General features: G+C 40.1%; 2 protein-coding genes across 3 annotated transcripts; one reads left to right on the top strand and one right to left on the bottom strand.

The window, feature by feature from the left end:
- Positions 1-450: 450 nt before the first annotated feature.
- Positions 451-8,904, bottom strand: LOC114910560 (RNA polymerase II-associated protein 3-like). Its single transcript, XM_029252201.1, has 16 exons — positions 8,730-8,904; positions 7,907-8,047; positions 6,789-6,905; positions 6,435-6,562; positions 6,142-6,263; positions 5,763-5,833; positions 5,536-5,670; positions 5,104-5,231; positions 4,900-5,021; positions 4,383-4,465; positions 4,182-4,277; positions 2,859-3,076; positions 2,394-2,580; positions 2,186-2,283; positions 698-798; positions 451-608 (listed from the first exon to the last, which is right to left on the bottom strand). The coding sequence occupies exons 1-16, from the start codon at positions 8,880-8,882 to the stop codon at positions 532-534; spliced, it is 1,977 nt and encodes a 658-aa protein (XP_029108034.1). The 5' UTR covers positions 8,883-8,904; the 3' UTR covers positions 451-531.
- Positions 8,905-9,946: 1,042 nt separating this feature from the next.
- On the top strand, positions 9,947-13,028 carry LOC114910591 (mitochondrial inner membrane protease ATP23 homolog). Of its 2 annotated transcripts, none has more exons than XM_029252366.1 (6): positions 9,947-10,002; positions 10,406-10,451; positions 10,736-10,817; positions 11,117-11,254; positions 11,540-11,623; positions 12,040-13,028. In XM_029252366.1, exons 2-6 carry the CDS (start codon positions 10,435-10,437, stop codon positions 12,241-12,243), a joined length of 525 nt encoding a protein of 174 aa, XP_029108199.1. In that variant the 5' UTR covers positions 9,947-10,002; positions 10,406-10,434; the 3' UTR covers positions 12,244-13,028. The 2 variants fall into 2 exon arrangements, with proteins under 2 accessions (XP_029108199.1, XP_029108197.1); XM_029252364.1 differs by lacking the exon at positions 9,947-10,002 and adding an exon at positions 10,051-10,210.
- The last annotated feature ends 8,918 nt before the right edge of the window (positions 13,029-21,946 follow it).

The raw sequence follows: 21,946 nt of genomic DNA, 5'->3' as shown, positions 1-21,946 counted from the left end.
TTTATAAAAAGAGGGAGACTTTATAAGGCATAGCTGAAATTAGTTTTGTTATAACAGTCCAAGATGAACTGATCTGGTAAATAAGAAAGCAATTTTGTGAATGCAAACAAGCCTGAGAAACAAAGGTGAAGCAAGTTCTGCAGGGTAGATAGTGACATTCTCTATTGCAGGCTGGAGCACAGCCATCGTTCAATCTCTTGGGTCAAACAGGGTCACACATTTCTGTGTTCCAATTACCTAACTCATTTTAATGTAATATCAACTCTGGGTCTGTACAATACACAGGGAGGAGACAATAGAATCTCAGATATGTACTAATGTCAGTGAAAACATGCTCCTGGGGGAATTAAAAAGATGGTTTTGTGTAGTTTGTCAGTTTTTGGCTTTAAAACTAAATGCCTCATTCTGTTATAAAAATTGGAGTATGACAATATATCTCCAGCAGCATGCAGTATTTAACTTCAAAAGGTTTGCTCTTGACTGGAAGGCTTATTCAGTGAATGCCACCATCTTCAATGGTCAGGAAACAGATCAGATTCCATATGTTTTCTCCAAAGCAGCATCTTGGAAACCAGCTTGATGAAGATATTCAAATATTTCCTGTACAACTAAAGAAAAAATAAAAAGAGTTACTAAGGCTAGCCCATGAATTAAACGTTCAGCCATGAAAGCTAGAAATAAAACCAGCTAGCTATACCTTTCTTCTCAGCCTCAGACATGAACATGATGGCCATGTCAAACCGCCTTACATGTGAAAGGTTCTTCAGTATGTCCAATAAGACAGATGGATCCTCATACCTAGGGGAAGGAAGGGTAAAAATGTTTAAGAATTTGCAGAAAAATTATCCAACTTTACTATAATGTTTTAAGAGTCCATTCTGTTTAACAAACAGATGAATTACAGGCTTCCCTCACATAATGAGCATAATTAATTTGTGAAGATTCAGCTGAATTTATTTTTATAAAGCACTTCATTAATTTAAATTTAAAATGTTTTTGAACTAGAAGAGTTTCACTCACTTTTTGAGCACAATTTCCTGTCTTATCTTTTAAACTACTCTGGACACCTTTAAATCCAGGCTTAAGACCCACTTGAGCAAAGTCACTTAAATATGTTTGCTGCAATTTTTTTTAAATACAATTGTGATACTGGAAATTTTCTTTTGAGTTGTCAGACCTTACATAAAGGAAATATACATAAGTTACAAGCTGTTTCTCAAGGCACTGCACAAATGATTACTGGTACATTATGTAAAAAGGCAATTCTTACAAATATGTTCACCTATAGCGCCTTGCTGTTGAACTATTTGTATTATTAATTATAAAGACGTGTCACTTAACGTCGGGGATACGTTCTGCGAAATGTGTCGTTAGACAATTTCGCCGTTGTGCAAACATCATAGAGTGTACTTATACAAATCTAGATGCAGTCAAGAGATGTGGTAAACACGAGATTTATGATGCTGCTGCCGGCATAACACAGCATACTGTTTTACAGTGAATTTTATAAGCAGAAAGAGTACACTAAAATAACAATAAAAGGTACAGTATAGTAAATACATAAACCAGTAGCAGCTTTTTATCATTATCAAGTATGTACTGTACATATGAATGTACTATACTTTTATACCACTAGTAGCGCAGTTGGTTTGTTTACAGCAGTACCACCACGAACATGTGAGTAACACGTTGCACTACGACGGCTATGATGTCACTAGTCGATAAGATTTTAATGGAGCTGAATAATTCTTATGGGACCACTGTCGTATATGCAGTCAGTCATTGCCCGAAATGTCGTTAAGGGGCGCATGACTGCATAAATATATGTTCTATCAAACCACAATAATTTTTATTACCTTTTCAAAGAATTCTATTTTAATCACTTCAAGGTTTTAAAGTGATGGGTAAGACTCTCTCTTTTCAAAATATTTTATCATGTTCTTTAAAACTTTGCTTTAGAGTGCATTACTATGACAGATGTTGGTTGGATTTGAGGGATGCACACATGGCTATAAAGTGCAAACATTGCTGCAAAACAAGTGAGGTCTGGAAGAAGCCATAACAACACACTCGCTTTGTAATGTGCTCAATGTGTTACTGTGTTGGAAATTTTACGGTAGAAATTGCATGCACTTACAACAGCGAGTTCTCAAAATGTGATTATGTGATTAACAACTGTTCTTACTTGATGTAGAAACTCTGAAATATTCTTAGAAGTTGGTTGAGAATCTCAGGTTCCAGTGAATTCTGGAAAATCTTTAGGTACAAGTTTGGTTCCATTTGCTGGTGGAATAAACATGTGTCAGACCAGCCTCAACAAGAATTGCTCACTCAAAAAGTTATCATTGTTGTGCTCTTCAGCGTCAGCATTCTTAAGAACCAGTGTGGTTTACCTTTAGGTACTTGTACATAGTATCTGGGTGGTTCTTTAGTTTCCTTAAATCTGCTTCAAGCTGAAAGCTGTTTGATGGAAGAGGAGGAACAGACACCATTTGTAGTAATGAGGATGCTTTCTGATCATCACCAGTGTTCTCCTTCTGCCTCAACAGTTCCATTTTCACATGGTCCCCTTCATGGCCTCTGCAATGAAAAGGTTTTACTCAATATACCAACACAGTGTTTGGTCTTAGTTTAGGGATGGTGGCTTTAACATGTTGTACACTATAATTTTCAAAAATGAAAAAATTTGTAAAAAAATGCTTTCTACTGCAAAGTAAGTGTACTATAAGAATACACCACATTTTCATGCAACTAAGTACAAGACTATACATAAACAGGGGAATGATACAGACTAATACAAATTTTCAATCAATGAAAGTAGAGTCATGTCAAGATACAACAGCTGAAACATTCCTTACTCTTCTGAAACCTGTGCGGGATTGTCAGCGATCTCCTCTATTTTTGGAATCTTAGCAGAAGGAGAACATGCTGAAGATGGGATCCAGTTCTTGGTGCCTCCCATGTCCACAGTGGAAGAATCTACTCCACTGAATGTAGAAGACTTCACCATTTCTGACTTTTCTGAGGTACAAAGCTGGCCTCCAACTTCCTCAATGTCCATTCTCCTCATTGGCCTCTGAAGACCAACGGAGAAAGAAAAAAGTTAAATAAAATAAAGTAAAATGTGTTATTATAATTTGTATCTCAAAAAAATACTAGGAAGGTGATTAGGAATTGACAATAAGTTTTATGCAGCTACTTGTGTGATGAACATTGGTGCATATGGTGAAGGAAACTAACTGCACTTAAGAATCACATCTGCAGCTATGTCTCTTTCTCCTAAGGTAATGCACAAATTTTCTGAGATGTACGTCGCTTTGGAGAAAAGTGTCTGCTAAACGAATAAATGTAAATGTATTTTATCAACTGCAAGATGGCTGCCACACTAGTTTGCTCTGTGTATATACACATTTATTTTTTTGTGTTTGTACTACATCTAGACCACTGGACATACCATCAGTGGACTTCTGTTGTTCTGTTCACAGTGAATGTGGTGTGGTTTGAGCAATTGGTTCTGTTGTTGTTTCACTGGATGCTCGATCCTGCCAAGAATGTGACAGCAGTACGGTTTTTATATGTACAGTGGACCAGCTGCTGATCCTGAAGAGGCTGCTAGTGCTTGCCTGGTGGAAGTTTGGCTTTGTGGATGGGCTACAGCAACATGCTAGGGCTGCACAGACATAAATGAACAGGCTTTGGACTGTGTGAGCAGATGGAGGCCACCAGCAGAGCAGTAGGAAGTGAGGTGGAAAGGCTTGCCATGCTTGCACATAGTGGGTCGTGTACCACTGGGCATTGCACGGTTACGGAGCACATCAGAAGCCCAGACACTGAGCTGATTACAGTGCATTGCCACATGGGTTTTCATGCTAGCACGGAATAAGCATGTCACGTTACCCACAGTGCAGATGTAGGACTTCAGACAAGGTACCACAGTGACACTCATTCTGGTCTCAGAAAAATTTTTTCACTAGTAGCCTAAACCAGTCGTGCTGTCAGTGTTTCTTTCCATTCATTTAAATACCCTCTTTCACAACTTTATTTAATGTTTACTGTTGTAGTCTTGTCCAATTGCCTTTGTAATCAGAAAGTTTTTAAATTTATTAAAATATTACATTGGAAATACCACTTCTTATTAATTTGTTATGTATATAATCTCCAAAAAATATTAGTTCACTTACAGTGGATCTCAAGTGTAGAGGCTTATCAATCGGCTGCACTGTTCTTCTTTGGCTCTGAGAATCCACCTTTAATGTCACCCCACTATCAACCAAGCCCTTGGAAGTGAGATCAAAAGTATTTCAGAGATATGGCATTCAAGGCATTTGTTTGCAAAATAGTACAGAGCTGCTGCTCAGTCAACTTAGTTCACTGGTAATCACCATGCTGCCTGAAGATGTGATTTTCTTCAGCTCATTCATCGCCTGCTTGTTCCCCAGATCTAGCTTCAAAACCTGCTCAAAATCTGCAACAAACAGAAAAAAATATATTCACTGACTCCTTATCTTATAAATTATCTAGTTCAAAATCTACACGCAAACATACTGCATTTAAATTTTAAACACATTCCGTCTTATTTTCAATTGTATTTTTGTAATATTTTCTAGAATTTCAGTTAGCAACAGAGTAGATGCAACCTGTTTTTACATATTCCGCCAATAGGTGTAGAAGACACCCAAACTGGATAAGAGTGTGGGATGAATTAAACACAGTATTTCCACACTGGCAATGAGCAGAGTTAAGTGTTGGTAAGCAATAAATATGGAGGAACACTTATAAAATTTATGGCCCCCCCCCAAAAAAACTGCATTGAATTCTGTACCCTACTTTTTATACTCAATGCACCAAATTCTAAGAGTTCAAGTATATTTCCAATACATTCAAATTCTGATTGCTCACCTTCTTTCGCTTCCCTGAGTTTTCCCAGCGATATTCTGGCTGTCCCTCTTCTGGCAAAGGCCTTGGAGTAGCTGCTGTCAAGAGCTATGGCCTTGCTGCAGTCCTCCTCTGCCTCCTTGTACCTGCTCATCAGACCACTGAGAGTAAACCAACTACCAAGTTCTGACTACGGGTTTCCACTGGTCAGTGAAACAAAATGCTAACCTCTCTAGCTTTAAGTAGGCCATGGCCCTGTTAGCAGGTAATAGCACATTGCTTCGGTCCGCCTCCATCCCCTTAGTGTAGCACTCTATTGCAGCCTCGTACTTTCCCTCCTTGAAGTAAGCATTTCCCTGAAATACAGTGACAGGCAACCAGTAATGCAAACAATAAGCTTGCACCCTGACATGCAAATTATCATCAGCACAGTGTCACCGCTAGGCTGTCTGGAGAAAGTACAGACTCTTTAGCTCTGAATATCCAGAATGTTACGACTAACGCATCCAGCTACCACCGTATCAAAAATGCAGAAGTGTACCGTAATTGCTGACAGCCAAGCTTTATTTAAACATTTACTTTGGCATTTTATGTCTGATTTCAAGTTAAGCACCTAAAAAAAAAAAAAATCTTTATATAAAACTTGTGAATGACACACACCAGATCTTTCTGCACAGCAGCCTGTTGCCTTCTCTGCTGTTCTTCTAGCTGTTGCTGCTCATGATCGTTCAAAAGCCGTGGCTCTTTTTTAGCCACGTCTTCTGTGTTTGTGTTCAGTGTCTGTGCAGGCATGGCCTATCAGGAGATGTATTAAACAGCATTATGTGAACACATAAATGTAGGATTAAAAAGAGAAGCACTGCAAATACATGGGAATGAAGCCATACCATGTTTATGTTCTTCACTTCATTTTGTGCTTCACAGTTGTCAGGATCCAATTTAAGAACCATTTCATAATCTGATCAATAAGAAAACAAACAAATTAACCTGGTTTTATAATTTCACATGAACAATAAATGCATACAATAACAGAACCTATGGTTTTCTGGTGATAAACATCGATATTAAAATAGAAATGTTTATTGCAACAGAGGGAAAAGTCCTATTTCAGAAATGCATTTGACATAAGTTTCAAAAATTAAATGTACATGAATTTAAGTAAAAATGTAAATCCCTAGACATTGTCTCTCTGTAATCTGGGGTGGTAGTCAGAAAATAATATTGTTCTTAGATGATACATGTTTAAAAATGTATGTAGCCACTCACCTTCAAGAGCACTCTCAAACTTTTTAAGGGCAAAACGGGCTGCTCCTCTTCTGGCGTAAGCTTTGGTGTAATTTCTGTCCAAAGCGATAGCCAGATTACAATCAGATTCCGCTACGGCATACCTACAGGAACAGAAAGGGTTGTTTGAGGTAAAACACAAACAGTAGTTGTCAGGCAATGTACGAACATGTTCACCTTGTCAATGTAAAAATATTAGTGAAGGATCTTAGAATTCTGAATTATAGTCAAATGTAATGAAAAGTAGGTTCTCTCACTGTTAAAGCTGCACTGACTTTTTGAGTTTGAAGAAACACGTGGCTCGGTTTGTTGGCAGAACTGGATTGTAAGGGTCAGCGTTCATTCCTGTTGTGTAACATTCAATGGCATCATCGTATTTTCCCTCTTTGAACAGATGGTTGCCCTAAAAATAAATTAACAGACATCTGTATATATTACTGACCTCCAACAAACACCATTACATATACATATAACAAATATTTTCAGTTAAGTTCATTTTTACACAATTCTCCACTCAACAGAAAGCTTAGGAAAGCAACCAAAAATGCCAAAAGCAAGTAGTAATACAAGTAATAACTTAACAATACACATAACTGTTGAAACAAAAAAATTCGGAATTCAAAACGCACTTTCTCCTTTTCAGCTAGGGCTCGGTCTCTGTCAACAGGGATGCCAGAGTCTTCAGAGTCTGAGTCATTGGAATCTGGTGGGCTACACTCTTTGTCCATCATTTCTAAAGCCTTATCCTGCAGTGGGAAAATTGCTGACTTAGTTTGTAACATCATACGGTTTACATTTATTCACTTAGCAGATGCTTTTCTCCAAAGCAAAATACACCTCAGAAAACAACAGTGTATTACTGCAAAACAAGCAGAGATCTAGATGCAGACATGATGTGTCTTGTGTACAGTCAGTTTGTGACACACCACCAAATAAAACAGTATGAATATGAGCAACTGCATATAGATTTTAATACAGATAACATAAGCACACATCTCTCAAGCATGTAGGTCATTTGGGCAGAAGTGAATCCAAAAGAGATGGGTTTTGAGACCCTTCCTGAATGAGGTTCAGTTGTAACCTCAGAGCTCTGCTTGACCTCATCAATGCACAGGGAAACCCTAAAGAATAATCTGAAACTTCAAGATATATTAAAAAATAAGATTAATAACAAATACTAAAGATACAAAAGATTAAATTAACAAGTCTTAATAGTAAACACAGCCACTTATTTTTAAAACTAACACATACATCTTCGCATTGTACAGGTAACAGGTGGCATAGTGGTTGGGGTCGTTGCATTGGACTCAAAGGTTGAAGGCTCAAATCCCACCATCTGCTGTTGTCCCTTTCAGTATAGAACTTTAACTTTCCATTAGATATTTACATTATATGTCTGTCATTATACTGGAATAATGAGTGTTCAATACAACACACAGAATTTTATTCAATCTACACTGTTGGCATTTGCATTCATGCTACATTTTTATTCATATTTTCAGCATATACCTTTGCCCATGGTGAAAAGCACACATTTTAGAATCATATACTCAGTTATACAACAGGGTCATTTTTACTGCACAAATTCAAGATGAGTACCTTGATTAAAGGTACTACAGCAAGACTGGGATTCAATTGAGAACCTTCTGCCTGCCAGGCTACAGCCCGAACCAGTACACCTCTTGCTACTGTATCCAAACACTGTTTTATAGAACAGCTGTAACACAGTGATGTAGGCAAACCATACCACATCAAATTTTTCCCATGACTGGTAATCATACGATTTTATTCGTGACTCTTTCTTCGGTTTGCTCTTTGCAGCAGTGGTAACGTTGCTTTTCACCTTCTTTTTTCTGTACTCCTTGTTTCTAACCGGTGGCAAATTTTGCTAAACAAAAACAAGAGAGAAACATGCTGGTTAAACAGAGGGGACAGAAACTTCCATTACAGTTTACATAAAGAAAAATAAAGCAGAAGACCTGCCCACCTAGAGAGCAGGATTGTACACCACCTGCCAAGAAGGAAAAGGGGCAAAGTGGTAGCATCATGTGTGTGAGAGAGAGAGAGAGAGAGAGAGAGAGAGAGAGAGAGGAGTAGAGGTTTTAAAGCAGTGACATGTGACCTTTTAGTAACTAATTAAAAATTAATGAATGAAAAAACTTAATTCTAGGGAAATTTATAACCAAAAGTACAAAAATTCTTGTAAATAAGTGTACACATATGATATGTTTGGCCAATTCAATTCAGGTAAACCGTTCTATTATAAACTAAACTATTATTTAGTTATCTCCCAACATTTTTGAGCTCCTGAAATATATACGTCACTCACTCAGGGATTATTTTTTTCCACTGTTAAAAATAACCTTCCATTTTACTGCCAGCGCGGTGTGAATATATTTTAAACATCCTCACGTTTTAAAAATTATGACTGAAGGAGGGGAAAGGATTTAAAAAGAGAGTGAGCCTACCTCTCGGTGGGGAACGAACGACGCACAACCACGCCGGCGCGTAATAATAACTAACACCACGTGGCTCGTAACTATCCAGAATGTGGAAGAAGATGGACCTACCGACAGATTCTGTCCATCGCCCGCCGCCCGCAGTTGCTCGTCCCTCCTCCGCATGTCGTCCTCCCAGCTCTCCAGCTCCCGCATGAAGTCGTGCAACTCCTCCGCGTTCTGGCGCATCTGCAGCTGCAGCTCGGCGGCTTTACTGACAGACATCGGCGTCACTCGACCGACTGTCACTGAGAGAACAAGCTTCACCACGCTACTCAACGCCGGGCTGTTTTACCAACTGGCTAAAACGTAATGAACAAATACAAAACTGGTACAAAAAAAAAATCTATGAATTACGTTTAAAACTGCTGTAACAGTACAACTCTCTTTCCAGCGCACAGCACTCGTTTTTAACGACCAGTGGTCGTTGCGGACGCCCGACGTCGCTTGCAAAATACGTCAAATACGCAGTGCACGGCATTATCACCCCATTGGGCCATTTCATTCGCTCCTTGCACACGTAGTAAGTTTTAGCGCCACGCTTGGCACGCGCAGTCTTCTTAAAGGCATAGCGCTTGTTGTGAGATAACACAGAGTTGAATTAATTAGAAACTAGGGTTGTGCAGTGAAAATGGGTCTCATAAATTGCTCCTATTTACATTTACTCACTCTTTTTTTTCCCTCGGGCCATCACCCTGATGAACAGCTACACTATACGTCTCCTACCGTATCCCATCACTTTTGTTTACTTGTTTTTTTTTGTAGTTATTCTATTTACTCTGTAAATATGCTATTTATTTATATTCTGTGTCAGCTGTGCTGTGTCTTGTCTGTTGTCAGTAATACTGAAAGTACCAAGCGCCAAAGTAAATTCCTGTGTGCGTCAGCACACTTTGGTAAATAAAGCTGATTCTGATTTAGCTGACGCTTTTCTCATAAGCGACTAATGTTAAGTTACAGTTATTTAACCTTTTATAAAACTGGGTAACTTTCCTGAAGCAATTAAGAGCAAGTATTACAGCCGGCATCATGGAATGCAAAAAGTTTTGACCAAAACTTACACCGGGGCCTACGCGGGTATGAAATTTTCCAGGTAGCACAAGATAAATCATAGTACTCATGTGCTCTCTAGGTTATAACAATCAAGCAGTTAAAGAACTAAGAAAAAAATAATCTACAAAGAGAAGTTTTTCTAAATATTTTTAAGATGGTTTCAGTTGCGTAAGTGTTGGATTTTTAAGGGTTAACGGAAGTCACCTTTGACCTCTTCGTCATCCCATGGTGCTGAAGCGGAACAGGAAGTAGTCGGACAGGCGTTAAAGAGGACACAGTGAGCCATCGGCCGGTATGCTCTTCAATATGCACGGGTTTATGCTTTAACCTCGCGGTGGAGATGGAGCAGAGTGGGGAACAGCAGCGGAGCGACGAGGACTACGGCTACGGGCTGTTTCCCAAGCGGAAGGAGGCGAAGTACAAGAAGGGCTCAGTTGGGGAGAGCCTCTTCACCTTCCACAACAAGTGTCAGCTCATGCTGCACTTCGCCCTAGAGACGAGTACGGTTCAGTAAAGGCCTGCGCTCACTTCCCTGCTTATCCTTGATGTGGGATAAACATTAAAACGGGGTCTTTGTGGAAGCAGCTAGTCAGCTAGTGGGAGTTCACCTTGCAAAATATTCTCCACTCCAGCTGGTGGCAGTAGTGCTTCTATATCTGAAATTAACGTGTGTATATAATCTCTGCTTTCCTTAGGTCCTTATGCAAAATTCCTGCTTGGGGTCATGAAGCAGTCTGGATGGTATGTTACTGCTGTTCAAGGTCATGTCTTACCTTTGCCTTAAAAAAGGAAAAAAAAAAATCACCTTTCTAGGTTGTTTCTGAAATTGGCAGCATTGCCTTAGAAACAAATTTTTAAACCCCTTCCCTCCATTTCTCTGTTGAGGTATATGTTTAAAACGGGACTACTTATTCCCACTATCAATTTAAATGTGTTTTTGTGGGTTGGTAATACTGGTTTTAAGGGGTGTGCCCTGCCCGGTGTGTGACTCACTGGCAGTGCGCTGTTTGTATGCCTCCCCTCAGCACCGCATACCAAGATCGCCACTTTTCTTGTGAGGACTGCGACGGCACTGTCAGCGGCGGCTTTGACGCAGCCACATCTCAGGTAAAAACGGCCACCTTTCTACTCGCCTCCTTGGTTTCACATGTTGAACTACAGTCATCTGTTGTAATGACATCAGACAGTTGTCTAATAAATGCTATAATCCAGATTACACCCTTAAGTGCAGTATTTGAACTGTTTTATTTCCAGTAATTTTAATTTTTCATGTGTTTCATTTGAATGACTGTTGAAACATGTACCAACTGAAACAGATGTATTTGATGGAACTTGAAAGTAGACATTCAACAAAGTGGGGTTTTTTTTTTTTTTTTTCCCCCCCTCTTCCCTTCTTCTTCCAACAGATTGTCTTGTGCCAGAATAATGTTCATCGACAGTCTCACATGAACAGAGTGGTCACGCATGAACTTATTCATGCCTTTGACCACTGCAGAGCACACGTTGATTGGTTCAACAATCTCAAGCATTTGGCGTGCTCCGAGGTGAGAAGTGTACCACTGTATGTCTTCTTGCTGACTGTGTCTTTAGTTATTGACTCAAAAGCAAAGTCTCAAACCAAGAATTATATATAACCTTAGTGCTATATTGTTGTATAAGGAAGATTGATACTAATTATACAGTTCTGATTTCACTGTTTGTTTTGGCACTTTACTTCTGCATGAAAATATCAAGTATGTAGCATAATGTTTCACCTTCACAGTTTTTGAAAATTAGAGCTTAATGTCTTTGACAGTCTGTGATGATTTTGTATACATCGTACATTTCAGATTCGAGCTGCCAACCTCAGTGGAGACTGCTCCTTTGGCAACGAACTCTCCAGATTCAACTTTGGCTTCAAACGGCATCATCAAGTAATGTGGAGCTAATAATGTCACGTGACAGGACTTTTCAAACATTTCTGAATGATACCATTTTAAGGGTTTAAACCTTTCATTGGCATTCCATTTATTTTTCTTTGTCAACTCTCCTCAGTTTGCTAAGTCTTAATTGGTAACGGGAGTAAGAAATATTGTTTTAAATATTTGTATTGATACAAGAATGCTTTCAATAACCAGCATTTTTTGAAGCTGTTAAGTGAGTTTAGTAGCAAGTATTTAGCTCAAAGTCTTATTTTTATCTTCAGTGAAATTATGCAGAATATGTAAAAGTGTTTTACATGTGGGACAGTCCTGCCAAACGTAGTGTATATATGTTTTCAAAGTTGCACATTGTCCTGTTCGCTTCATGCTTTAGACGTAACGGCCATCTCTCTGTAACGCTTTGTCAGGAGTGTGTGCGGGACCGTGCCCTGCGTTCCGTCTTGGCCGTCCGCAAAGTGACTCCAGAGGAGGCTAAGAAGGTGGTGGATGAAGTGTTTGACAGCTGCTTCAATGACCTTGCGCCCTTCGGCCGAATCCCACACAGCAAGAACGATGTTAAGTTCGCCTCCAGGGATTTCCAAAACCGAGACCGCTACTATGGTAACTTATAAATGTCCCACCCAGATGGGCAGCCACCCGTATTTCAAAAGGTGCTTGTGTAAAACATGACAATGTATGCAGTACACTGTGTGGGCAGCTGAAACCACCCATGTAACTTGAGTGGAAAGGGATCAAGGATGTGACAAACCTTGCCATGCAGTTCATGTAGAATATTTTAATGATGCATTTTTTTGAACATCTTTTCTTGGTTGTAACTTCTCATCATGTTTTAAAGATAGCTACGAATCATTTACTATGATGGAGTGTTGTGACTTTTCTGTAATGGAAGACAAAGCTGAAGGCCTGTTTGAAATCCATCCATTGTCAGCAACCACTCATCCCGAGCAGTGAGTCGGAGCCTTACCTGGCAGCATAAGACCGAAAGGGGAAGGGACACATCCAGGATGGGGTGCCAGTCCCTATTTGAAATGAAGAGGTTAACTGAAAGTTATCTGCCATTTGCCTTTGAATTAAAAACTGAAGATTAAAGTTTTTATGTAAAATGACTAACCTCATTGCATAATCAGCGTTTCTAATTTCCATTCAAGAAATGTGCCAATACTACAAATACAACATACTTTCCAATGACCTGATAAAGGGTTTGCCAAGAAGGTGATCTTAGAAATGGCTAAAGTCAGTTTCTGTATGTGAATGTGTCAGAGTGCGCCACTTTTCGGGTAACACAGAACCAAAGGGTAATAACTGTAATAGTTCTAGCTCGTTTGTGTTGATTTAAGTTAGTTTGTTGTTACTGCAGAAGGAACAACATGCGTGAGCTTGCCTTTTTTTTTAAAAATACATGTGACTTGGAAGGGGCACAGTGGTTTGGCCTGTGCCTACTTTCTGATGGGTCTGGGGTTCAAGTCCTGCTTGGGGTGCCTTGCGATAGATTGGAGTCCCCTCTTGGGTGTGTCCCCTCCCCTTCCAGCCTCATGCCTTGTGTTGCCAGGTTAGGCTCCGGTTCGCTGCGATCCTGCTCAGGATAAGCGGTTTCAGATAGTATACGTGACTTTACAGAGCATAAGCAGAAATACCTAGTGCAGTATTTATCTGTAGTTCTACTGTGGCTCCACAGCCCATATCATGGGTCTGACCACCACATCCTTGCCATGCTGGAGGTGCCTATGTGCACAAGGGATGCTGACATACATTATTTGAAGTCTTCAGTTCTCAGTGGGGTCCTTACTGACAAATTGGTGTTGGGGTCATGGACAATCGCTTAGACCAATGCCATGGAACCTGGCCCTTATGAAATAGTGATGTGCTGTTTTGAATACATAGAGTTAAGAGATTGTTGAAAGATTTTCCCCTTCCTGAATCTATTAATGCAGAACATTTAAAGTTATTTGCCATTTAATATTTTAAAGGGGATAAAAAGCTCACTGGCTTGTGGTGGACACACATTCAACAGCAGGTGGCGATGTCTGACTAGATTATAATCACATTTCTTCATTCCTTGCACTGTAGCACAGGGTTACTAAAATATTTTGAGCTCCAAAATGACATACTCCAGAACACAAATGAGGGCTCACACTCAAGGATTTCTAAATAAACATTTTGAGTACATTTTTTTTTCCAGTCTTAAAATGGAAAAAACATCATCTGATGTATGTCCATCTGTCTCAGGAACCACTGATCTGTATATTATCATCCAACTGTAACTGTTGAATATCTTTGGAAGTCAGTGTGCACAAAGGCATCATTGAAATAAAGGTTTAAAAGCTACTTGTGTTCTGTGAAAGTGAATTGAATATGATATTTTACATCTCCTCTGTCATGATAAAATGGTCGCATTTGGTCTTCAAGTTTGCACTCATATTGTCTGATGTCAGAAGTGATCATACTTTTATCGTACCTGAGGGCATGGGGTGGTGGATGGTGGATATCTGTGGCTCTCGCATCCAGAGCTGCTGCATGATGAGAGATGCGAGTCAGTGCAGCTGGGCAAGGACGATACCACCAGGGTTCCTGTGTGGATAAAGCCTCACAATCAGCTGGTTGCTTTTGATTTTGATCACAATTTTACAGATCTACGGTATTTAATTTTTAAAAGCAATTTAAGAGCTCTGCCAAGTTGTATTGTGGAGGTTAAATACTTCCACAAATAGCATTTTTACTTTTTGTATTTCCATAAAACAATGTCATCACAATAATTTTAAGTTTCAATGTTTTGAAATAAAACAGCAGAGAAAATTGGTTAGTGGTGAGAATAATTTATTAAGGCTCTGAAAACAGGCACTGTAATGAAAAATTGGGATTAATAACACTATAAAAGATACAATGCATCTTGTCAGGGTTTTATTATTATAGGTTTTTCAAACTTTTTAATGTTGGGTGGATTTAAATTTTAAATGAATGGCTGAGCTTTCTCTTGCTTGTAAATGTAGCTCAGGTAAAGTTGAGAATATCCCATTCGATCATATGTTCTACTGGTTCTGTGTTTGGAAGTGGTGTACCTGGAGAACTTGATCACGGTATTGCATTAAGGTACTTTTATCAAAACTGAGGTGCTTTTTTATTCTTGTAATAATGCTGATGTTATTGCATATTTTTAGTTATTCCAATAATTCCATCACATTGAATAAGATCCTACATGCATGTCTTCTGCATTTTTGTCATGCAAATTAATATTTTAATTTTTGAAAATTGACTGACCGTCCAGCAGCAATACCACTCACCACATTTCAGATAATGACAATATGTACATAGGCATGCGTATATTTTCCAGATTCCCATAGCTGAGGTTTCACTGCAAAGAGTGACAGATTACAGTAACTGGAAATTGATGTGATGCTTTGTCCTCAATAAAACTTTACACCCTTCATAACTTTTTCAGCATACTAAAATTCATAATTAATGTGTGATACATGCTTGTTCAGTTCTATAATGCTGCTTGGGTCAGTTCTGGACTACAAATCTTACCCTCATTTCATTGCTTCTGTAGAAGATCGAAAGGGATAAGAACTTATTAACATCATACAAGGCAGCATCTTTTTAGTGTTTCCTCTAAAAGGAAGTTATTTGTCACACGTTCAGTTATTTTCCTGGAAGACTTGTAGGATTAAAAAGTGATGAAATTCTGCGACTGGGTAAAAAGTCACAGAGTAGGCGTTTCACGTTTTAAAACTTTTGTATTACATGTCATTTGTGGCATTTTTTAGAATTAGTTATTCATCTGCGGGGATTAATAAAACAAAGTTAGGCTGAAAGTGGCCCAATAATAGTCATTATCACTCAAAAGGAGAATATCTTTGCTTTCGGGGGACTATCACAAAGCTACAATTTTAATGAGAAAATATGGCGGCGGGTCTCCTTTCTGCGTTAGTGTTTCATGCACATAATTCTTATTGGCAGCAGAGCACTGCGAAAGGTGATTTGGGACGAGACAACAAAAGTGGACGAGGGAAAGCGGATTACATTAATTTAGAAACGCTTAGTGGAGCTGCATCTTCACAAGCACCGGATTGCTCTTACATATTGCTTAAGAGAACTAACACAAGATATACATTCTCACAAGCCAACACAAATCATGCTTGTTCACTTCTGTGTAATGCATTGTCTTCCCTAAATTAAATATTTCACACTGTAAAGCATTGATAAAATGTTCCTCTTATTTACTTGCTCAGATGGTGCTTTCGTCCAAAATTATCTGCACGGTGTCTTAGTAACCGAGCCTCTTATTAAACACAGCCAGAGTACACTAATTCTAGCAAAGTGGTAGCATAAAAAAATAATAATAATAAAAATCAATGAGTGCAGTATTAATCCAGAGGAATGATATGTGAGAATGTTATAGACAATCACTAGAAAGATGCTTGCATTTATTATTTTGTCATGAGAAATATTTGTCTGTCTTGTTTTTCTTAACTGATGCTTGAATAATAGAGGTTTGTAAATTTGAAATACGTACTTAGCAGCCTAAATGACAGTGGTTAGTCGGCACTACAGCATACTGTGTTCCGCACTGCGACAGGACACTGCGTTTAGCGGAAATTACCCATCATTCCTCTCTTGTACAGGTACAGCATCAACGCTACACAGTGCAGTACTGAATGAAACATGGCAATGTATAGCAGTCAGCATGAAGAAGAGCTGTCTTCATTATATGTATTTATTTGCCTAATTGTTTTTACGTTTATTCATTTGGCTGACACTTTTCTCCAAAGCAACTTAGAATGTTAAGGTCATAATTATTACATGCTTATAATCATTTAGCCATTGATACAGCTGGGTGATTTTACTGGAGCAATTCTAGGGTAAGTACCTCGCTCAAGGGTAGTAGAGCCAGAGGTGGGGCTCAAGCCTGCAACCGTTGGGTCCAAAGGCCGTAGCTCTGGCCACTATGCTACCAGCTGTCCCCAGTATGTCCCCTCTTTTTATGGCAATTAAGTAAACGGTGCTGCGCACGGCACAAGTCATTTAACCCAACGATTAGATTCACAGCAGGGCGCCGCCGTAATGGACCCTCAACCGGCTGCTTCCGAGCGCATTACAGCATTACACGTATAAAGAAATGCATTTAATCCCAGGTTAAAGGTTGCCAGTGTACATTTCAAAACTGAACTTTATCTTTCAATAATATGAAAGGGCTCAAACACAGTTTAATACTTTATTTGTAGGCCTAATTTTTCTTTAAAACTTTTCTGTACTCTAACTGAATAATGTGAATTCTTTTAATCGACAGTTACCAAAGCCTGCCGTAATTAGTGAATGAAAACCCTTAAAAGTCATGCGTTTGAAATTTTAATTGCACGGTCTCTTTAATAGAAATAATGCAGTTAATTACTTAGTGCTGATCCTGCATCTCCTGCTGGTGGAGGCTGATGATGAGAGGGTGATGTGAGGAGCGGAAGCCGTGTGAAGGGCACGCGGCCCGACTGCGACAGCGGCTAATTTACACACGAGAGGAGCCACTGCCGCTCTGTGTTCTCCCTGCAATTAGTTTGCCCACATTCAAGTTGTTTGCTTCGTTTGCTGATGAGACGTGCGCTATTAATTAGACCAGCATAATGACCATTGTGTCCAGTCCCGATGTGGGGTGGAGGCTCGGCTCACCTCTTTCCTTTTTGCGCTCATTAGTAAACCATCGTCATCATCGTCTTCAGTGTCTGTGGAACGAGCTTTTTCCCCTAATATTATTTTGCAGGAAATTTTGTTATTTAATATCGAAAATAAATGACCAAAGGAGGTGGCATCCCCTTGAAATACAGTGACATATGACTATAATCTAAGAAGACAACCTTTACTGACTGTAACTGTGAAGCAAAGTGAAAATCAGTGCAGCACTGAATGTTTTATTCGGGAAAGGAATGTGGGGATGTAAGGAAACATCTGAAAGAGTATTGTCGACTGATAGGATCAGCAACCAGGGGCCCGGATGCCGATCTTACCGTCCACAGAGTATTGCTGAGCCTTACAGAGACGCCAGCCTGTTGTCCCAGACATATCCACACAGAATGTCAAGGAGAGATGGAAATCCAGTGGATTTTGGACCCCCAGAGGTATATTTTTCCCTCCTTTACAGTTGAGGAGAGGAAAACAAAAAAACTCCCATCTGCTAATTCACCTAATAATTTATTATAACTGCTGCTTTAACTTTGTTCAGCCTTGTCACCTTGGTAGAAAAAGGCATCCCTATAAAAATAAAATGAATTGCATTAAACATGTGTATTGGCCCCCAAACATGAGGGTGACAAAATTTGAGAAAACTGAATGCAAATTGTATCAAGTCACATTATGTTCCACAATAGTAACAGGTAAATATTTACAGCAATTATAAAAGATTTTACTCAGTGAAATACTGTTAGCTGCCCCTCCTACATTCACCAAACAGAAGAGCCGTAGATTTGACATCAGAAAACAACACTGAAGAACTGCTGACCATGTCCGGAACCTCTCTGCGTTTATTAATTTAGCTGACACTTTCCTCCACATCAACTTACAATATTAGGGTTACAATTACTTACCATTTATACAGCTGGGTAATTTTACTGGAACAATTTAGAATGGGTACCTTACTCAAGGGTAGTACAGCTGGAGGTGGGGACTGAACCTGTAACCTTCGGATCTAAAGGCAGTAACTGTAATCACTACACTACCAGCTGTCAATAAAGCAACTAACAGGAGTGAGAGACACCGCTGCTTAAATCTCTCCAAATGCACAGTCAGACAAGACCATTAAAGCTCTGCAACGTGAGACAGGAGCACGTTTAATCTGTTCCCAAACAATTTAACCAGAACTTTTGATCAGCAAGATATACTTTTAAATTAATCCAGCATCAATATAACACTGATTAAAAAACAAGGTGCAAAGTATGAAGACAAGCAGTTCTTATACTTATTCTTTAAAACCATTTTCCAATCCAGTGCAGTTTTCTTCACAGATCTTACAAATCCTTTCAGGCGGAAGTTTGAAACAAGAAGTTGTTCCTACCTCCCTGGGTAAATGTGGCCCTCTAATTGCGATCTGCGTCTTCATTAACCTCAGCTGCCCTCAAACCCACGGGGGGTTCATTATGCAGGAGGCGCTGGGAAGGAGGCGGGTCCGAGGGACCGTTGACTGACCATATCTGGGCCTCATTAGCCAAGCAGTAGACGGCAAAGCCCACTCCCGCTTTTATCAGCCTTCACACATTATTATTTTATTTATTTACTTCACCAGAAACTGCGAGTAATTAAAAAGCATAACCATAAAGTGGCCTCGCATAATGAATGCCTCTAAATGACGCACACACAAATGTTTGAGGCTCCATCAAAGCACTCGTGTGTTTGGGATGGAGAGAATGTGCAAGCCTGGGTTCGAGAGGACACTGCGCACAAAGGAGTCTGATTAAACAACAATGTCTGCAAAACAGCACCTTCCTCCATTTACGCACAAACTGCATGAAAGTTCATTTGTAGCACGCAGTTCAAGCTGGTTTTAGTCCGTTACTCAGTTTAAATGGGGTACAGATTCGCTGAAATGGAAAAAGTGCATTTAAAAAACAAAAAAGGCTGAAATTGTAAAATCTGAAAGAACCTGTTTAAATAATCGATGGTAAAAGTGTAATTCCAGCTGTAGATTAATTGTACAGTATTTCTGTTGTATTTTAATGTAATAAACTGCAGCGCCATTCAGGAAATTTATTCACATTACAAAAACCCATTTGCACTAAGTAGACTTTTCATCACAGCTGAAACTCAAAAGAGAAAAATATCCTACAATAGCATATTTCATTATAGCTTGTTTCTTACCTTCAGTTTTATTCTGCACATCTGAAACGCTGTAAGTTGTTAGGATTTTTGTGTTTCAGATGTACATACAATGAACATGTAAGGTGGTTTCCTCCTTACGATAAAGGTGACCCACAGTGAGGTCGTTGGAATGAAACCCTGTCACGAGTTACGAACTAATATGAATACGAACATAAATGTACAGCTGCACACAAGCTGAACAATGGGGCAGTCTGAAATATATATTTTACTCTGCCGTAAATATAGAACAGACATGACTGTTCCCTCCACTGAGAACAGTCAACGTGTGGAGGAAAAATATTTTTTTTAGGTTCCGACATTCACCCTGGGTTCATTAAACATGATCGTATGTTAGAATTACATATTAATACATGGGGAAAATTGAACACTTTTGCTCCCTCTGCTGGTGAGGTGGGGGAGTTGCAGCTCCCTGTGAACCACAAGGCAAACCTGCGCATCTCCACCTGTAAGCAGGGTGAGAAGCACTTCCAGTCCGGATAGGAAAAGCAAACCTCTGGGTTTCACTGACGCTAACAGCACTTGGCGGAACTATGAGAAGAGTTCAGAGTCACTGTCGCCGTTCTGGGGACACAAAGCAAGCAGCGCAAGTTAAGGAGCACAGGACCATTCCATCAACATGTTCACTTTGCAGCCAGCAGGGGGCACCAGTCACCTGCCTACACAGAAGCCCATGCACCTGTGCAGGTGTGGCACAGACCCCAGACTCTACCGACAGCCCACAGGTGAGACAGTGGTCCAAAGACAAATCGGCTGCAGTCGGGATTTATCGCAATGAAAATATCAAATCCGAACCCTGAACCCCCCTGAAAGGTCTCGGCAATGTCCCGTTACTGCATTGTCAACATGTTCACTGTAAACAACAGCACAGCACTAAGGCCTCCTGGGAAGCTGCACCTCAACTGTACCGTGGTTCCTGGGGGGACAGAAACACAAGCATTTAACTTGATCTTAAAACGGAACGTGCTCAACAGCTCTGAAGTGCTATTCCTCTGTGGTACTAAAGCTGGAGATTTAGCTCATTAACGGTAGTTTCGGGGCCAATAGGGGGTGTAGCGGTTGGAGCTGTGACTTTCCTCTCAAGGGCCCAGATCTGAATCTCATATCCTGCTGTAGTACCCTTGATCAAGGTACTTACCCTGAATTGATACAGTAATAATTACCCAGCTGTATAAATGGGTAAATCAGTACAAGCTGCCCTGGAGAAAAGTGTAGGATGAATGGATTCGGAACCAAACACTGAGACGTAAATGGGCTCTAATGAAGACGGTGGCTCGGTGGCTCGGTGGCTCACGCTGCCCGACCACCTGCCTGCCAGGCAATAGGAGGAAGATGTGTGTGCGCGATGATCGCCATGTGTTCTGCCCTTTCATGTTCCGATGCGTCACAAAACACTTCCAGCACTTTTTTACTGCTGCTTCATGTTCTTATGATCGGACCAAATGTTGCCGCAGCGACAAGCTATTTCAGCTCTTTTGGCTCGTAGGAAAGTGCCGATGCAGCGGAGTGGCGCACGCATTAACCCCTCACCCCACCCCCATCCCCCAAACACATAAATTGCTTCTCTCTTTATTTTTAAATGGAAACCACTTCTCATAGGAGGCACGGCAGCAGCTGGCAGGATTGTCCGGCATACACAGGACATGTCCTCCGGGGGGCGCTCTCACTCTATTTCGGCTATTAATTTACTTTGACACTGTTCTCAAAAGTGACTTACAGCACTTTACAGCGCTAAAAGTGACTTAGAGCAAGGTACAGCAGGGTCATTTTTACCATATTTGCACTGGGTGAAGACCATGGTCAAGGGTACTAGTACAAGAGGTGCGATTTTGTGCAACACTCAGTTTTCGTTGCCTCCTTATTAAATGTCTGAATCACAATGTGGGTGTCACAGCTGTCATTGTGACTGTGCGTAAGGGATGAAAATGCACATTCCGGTGTGATTGATGCCGTATGGCCTGCATGTGTGTTTTCCAGAACTGTGACACTTTGAAAGTCCGGGAATACGTGTCTGATGTGCGCCCAGGCCGACTTGAAAAGAATGACTGCTGAAGCCACACGGAGTTCAAAATCTTTGCGACTCCAGGACCTTTACTCCATTCGCACGCCATGCAACTGCAAAATCGCCCCTAGACATATTCAGGATTCCTTCTCTTCGCATTGATCTCTAACTCTCAGGAACACCAGACACGAGGCATAAACGCTGAAGCGAGTTGAATCAATTCGTTCCCCAACGCTCTTGCCCTGTTTCTGTGCGTTTTAGTGCCAACTAATGGCTGGACATGGAAACGCAGGTGACCGATTAACAACAAAAAATTCTCTAAGTGGATCAGTGAAGAATAAAAAAAATAAAGGGAAAATTCCAGAGATCTTTAAATATTCATAGCTTCAACATTCGTAGCATGGGGAGCCACCGTACTATGTCAGCCAGTCCATTTTCCCAAAAACTATGAAGGAGCTACA

The sequence above is a fragment of the Scleropages formosus genome, chromosome 5 (genome assembly GCF_900964775.1).
Source record: "Scleropages formosus chromosome 5, fSclFor1.1, whole genome shotgun sequence".
Lineage (NCBI taxonomy): Eukaryota > Metazoa > Chordata > Actinopteri > Osteoglossiformes > Osteoglossidae > Scleropages > Scleropages formosus.
This window is presented reverse-complemented; position numbering and strand designations above follow the sequence as displayed.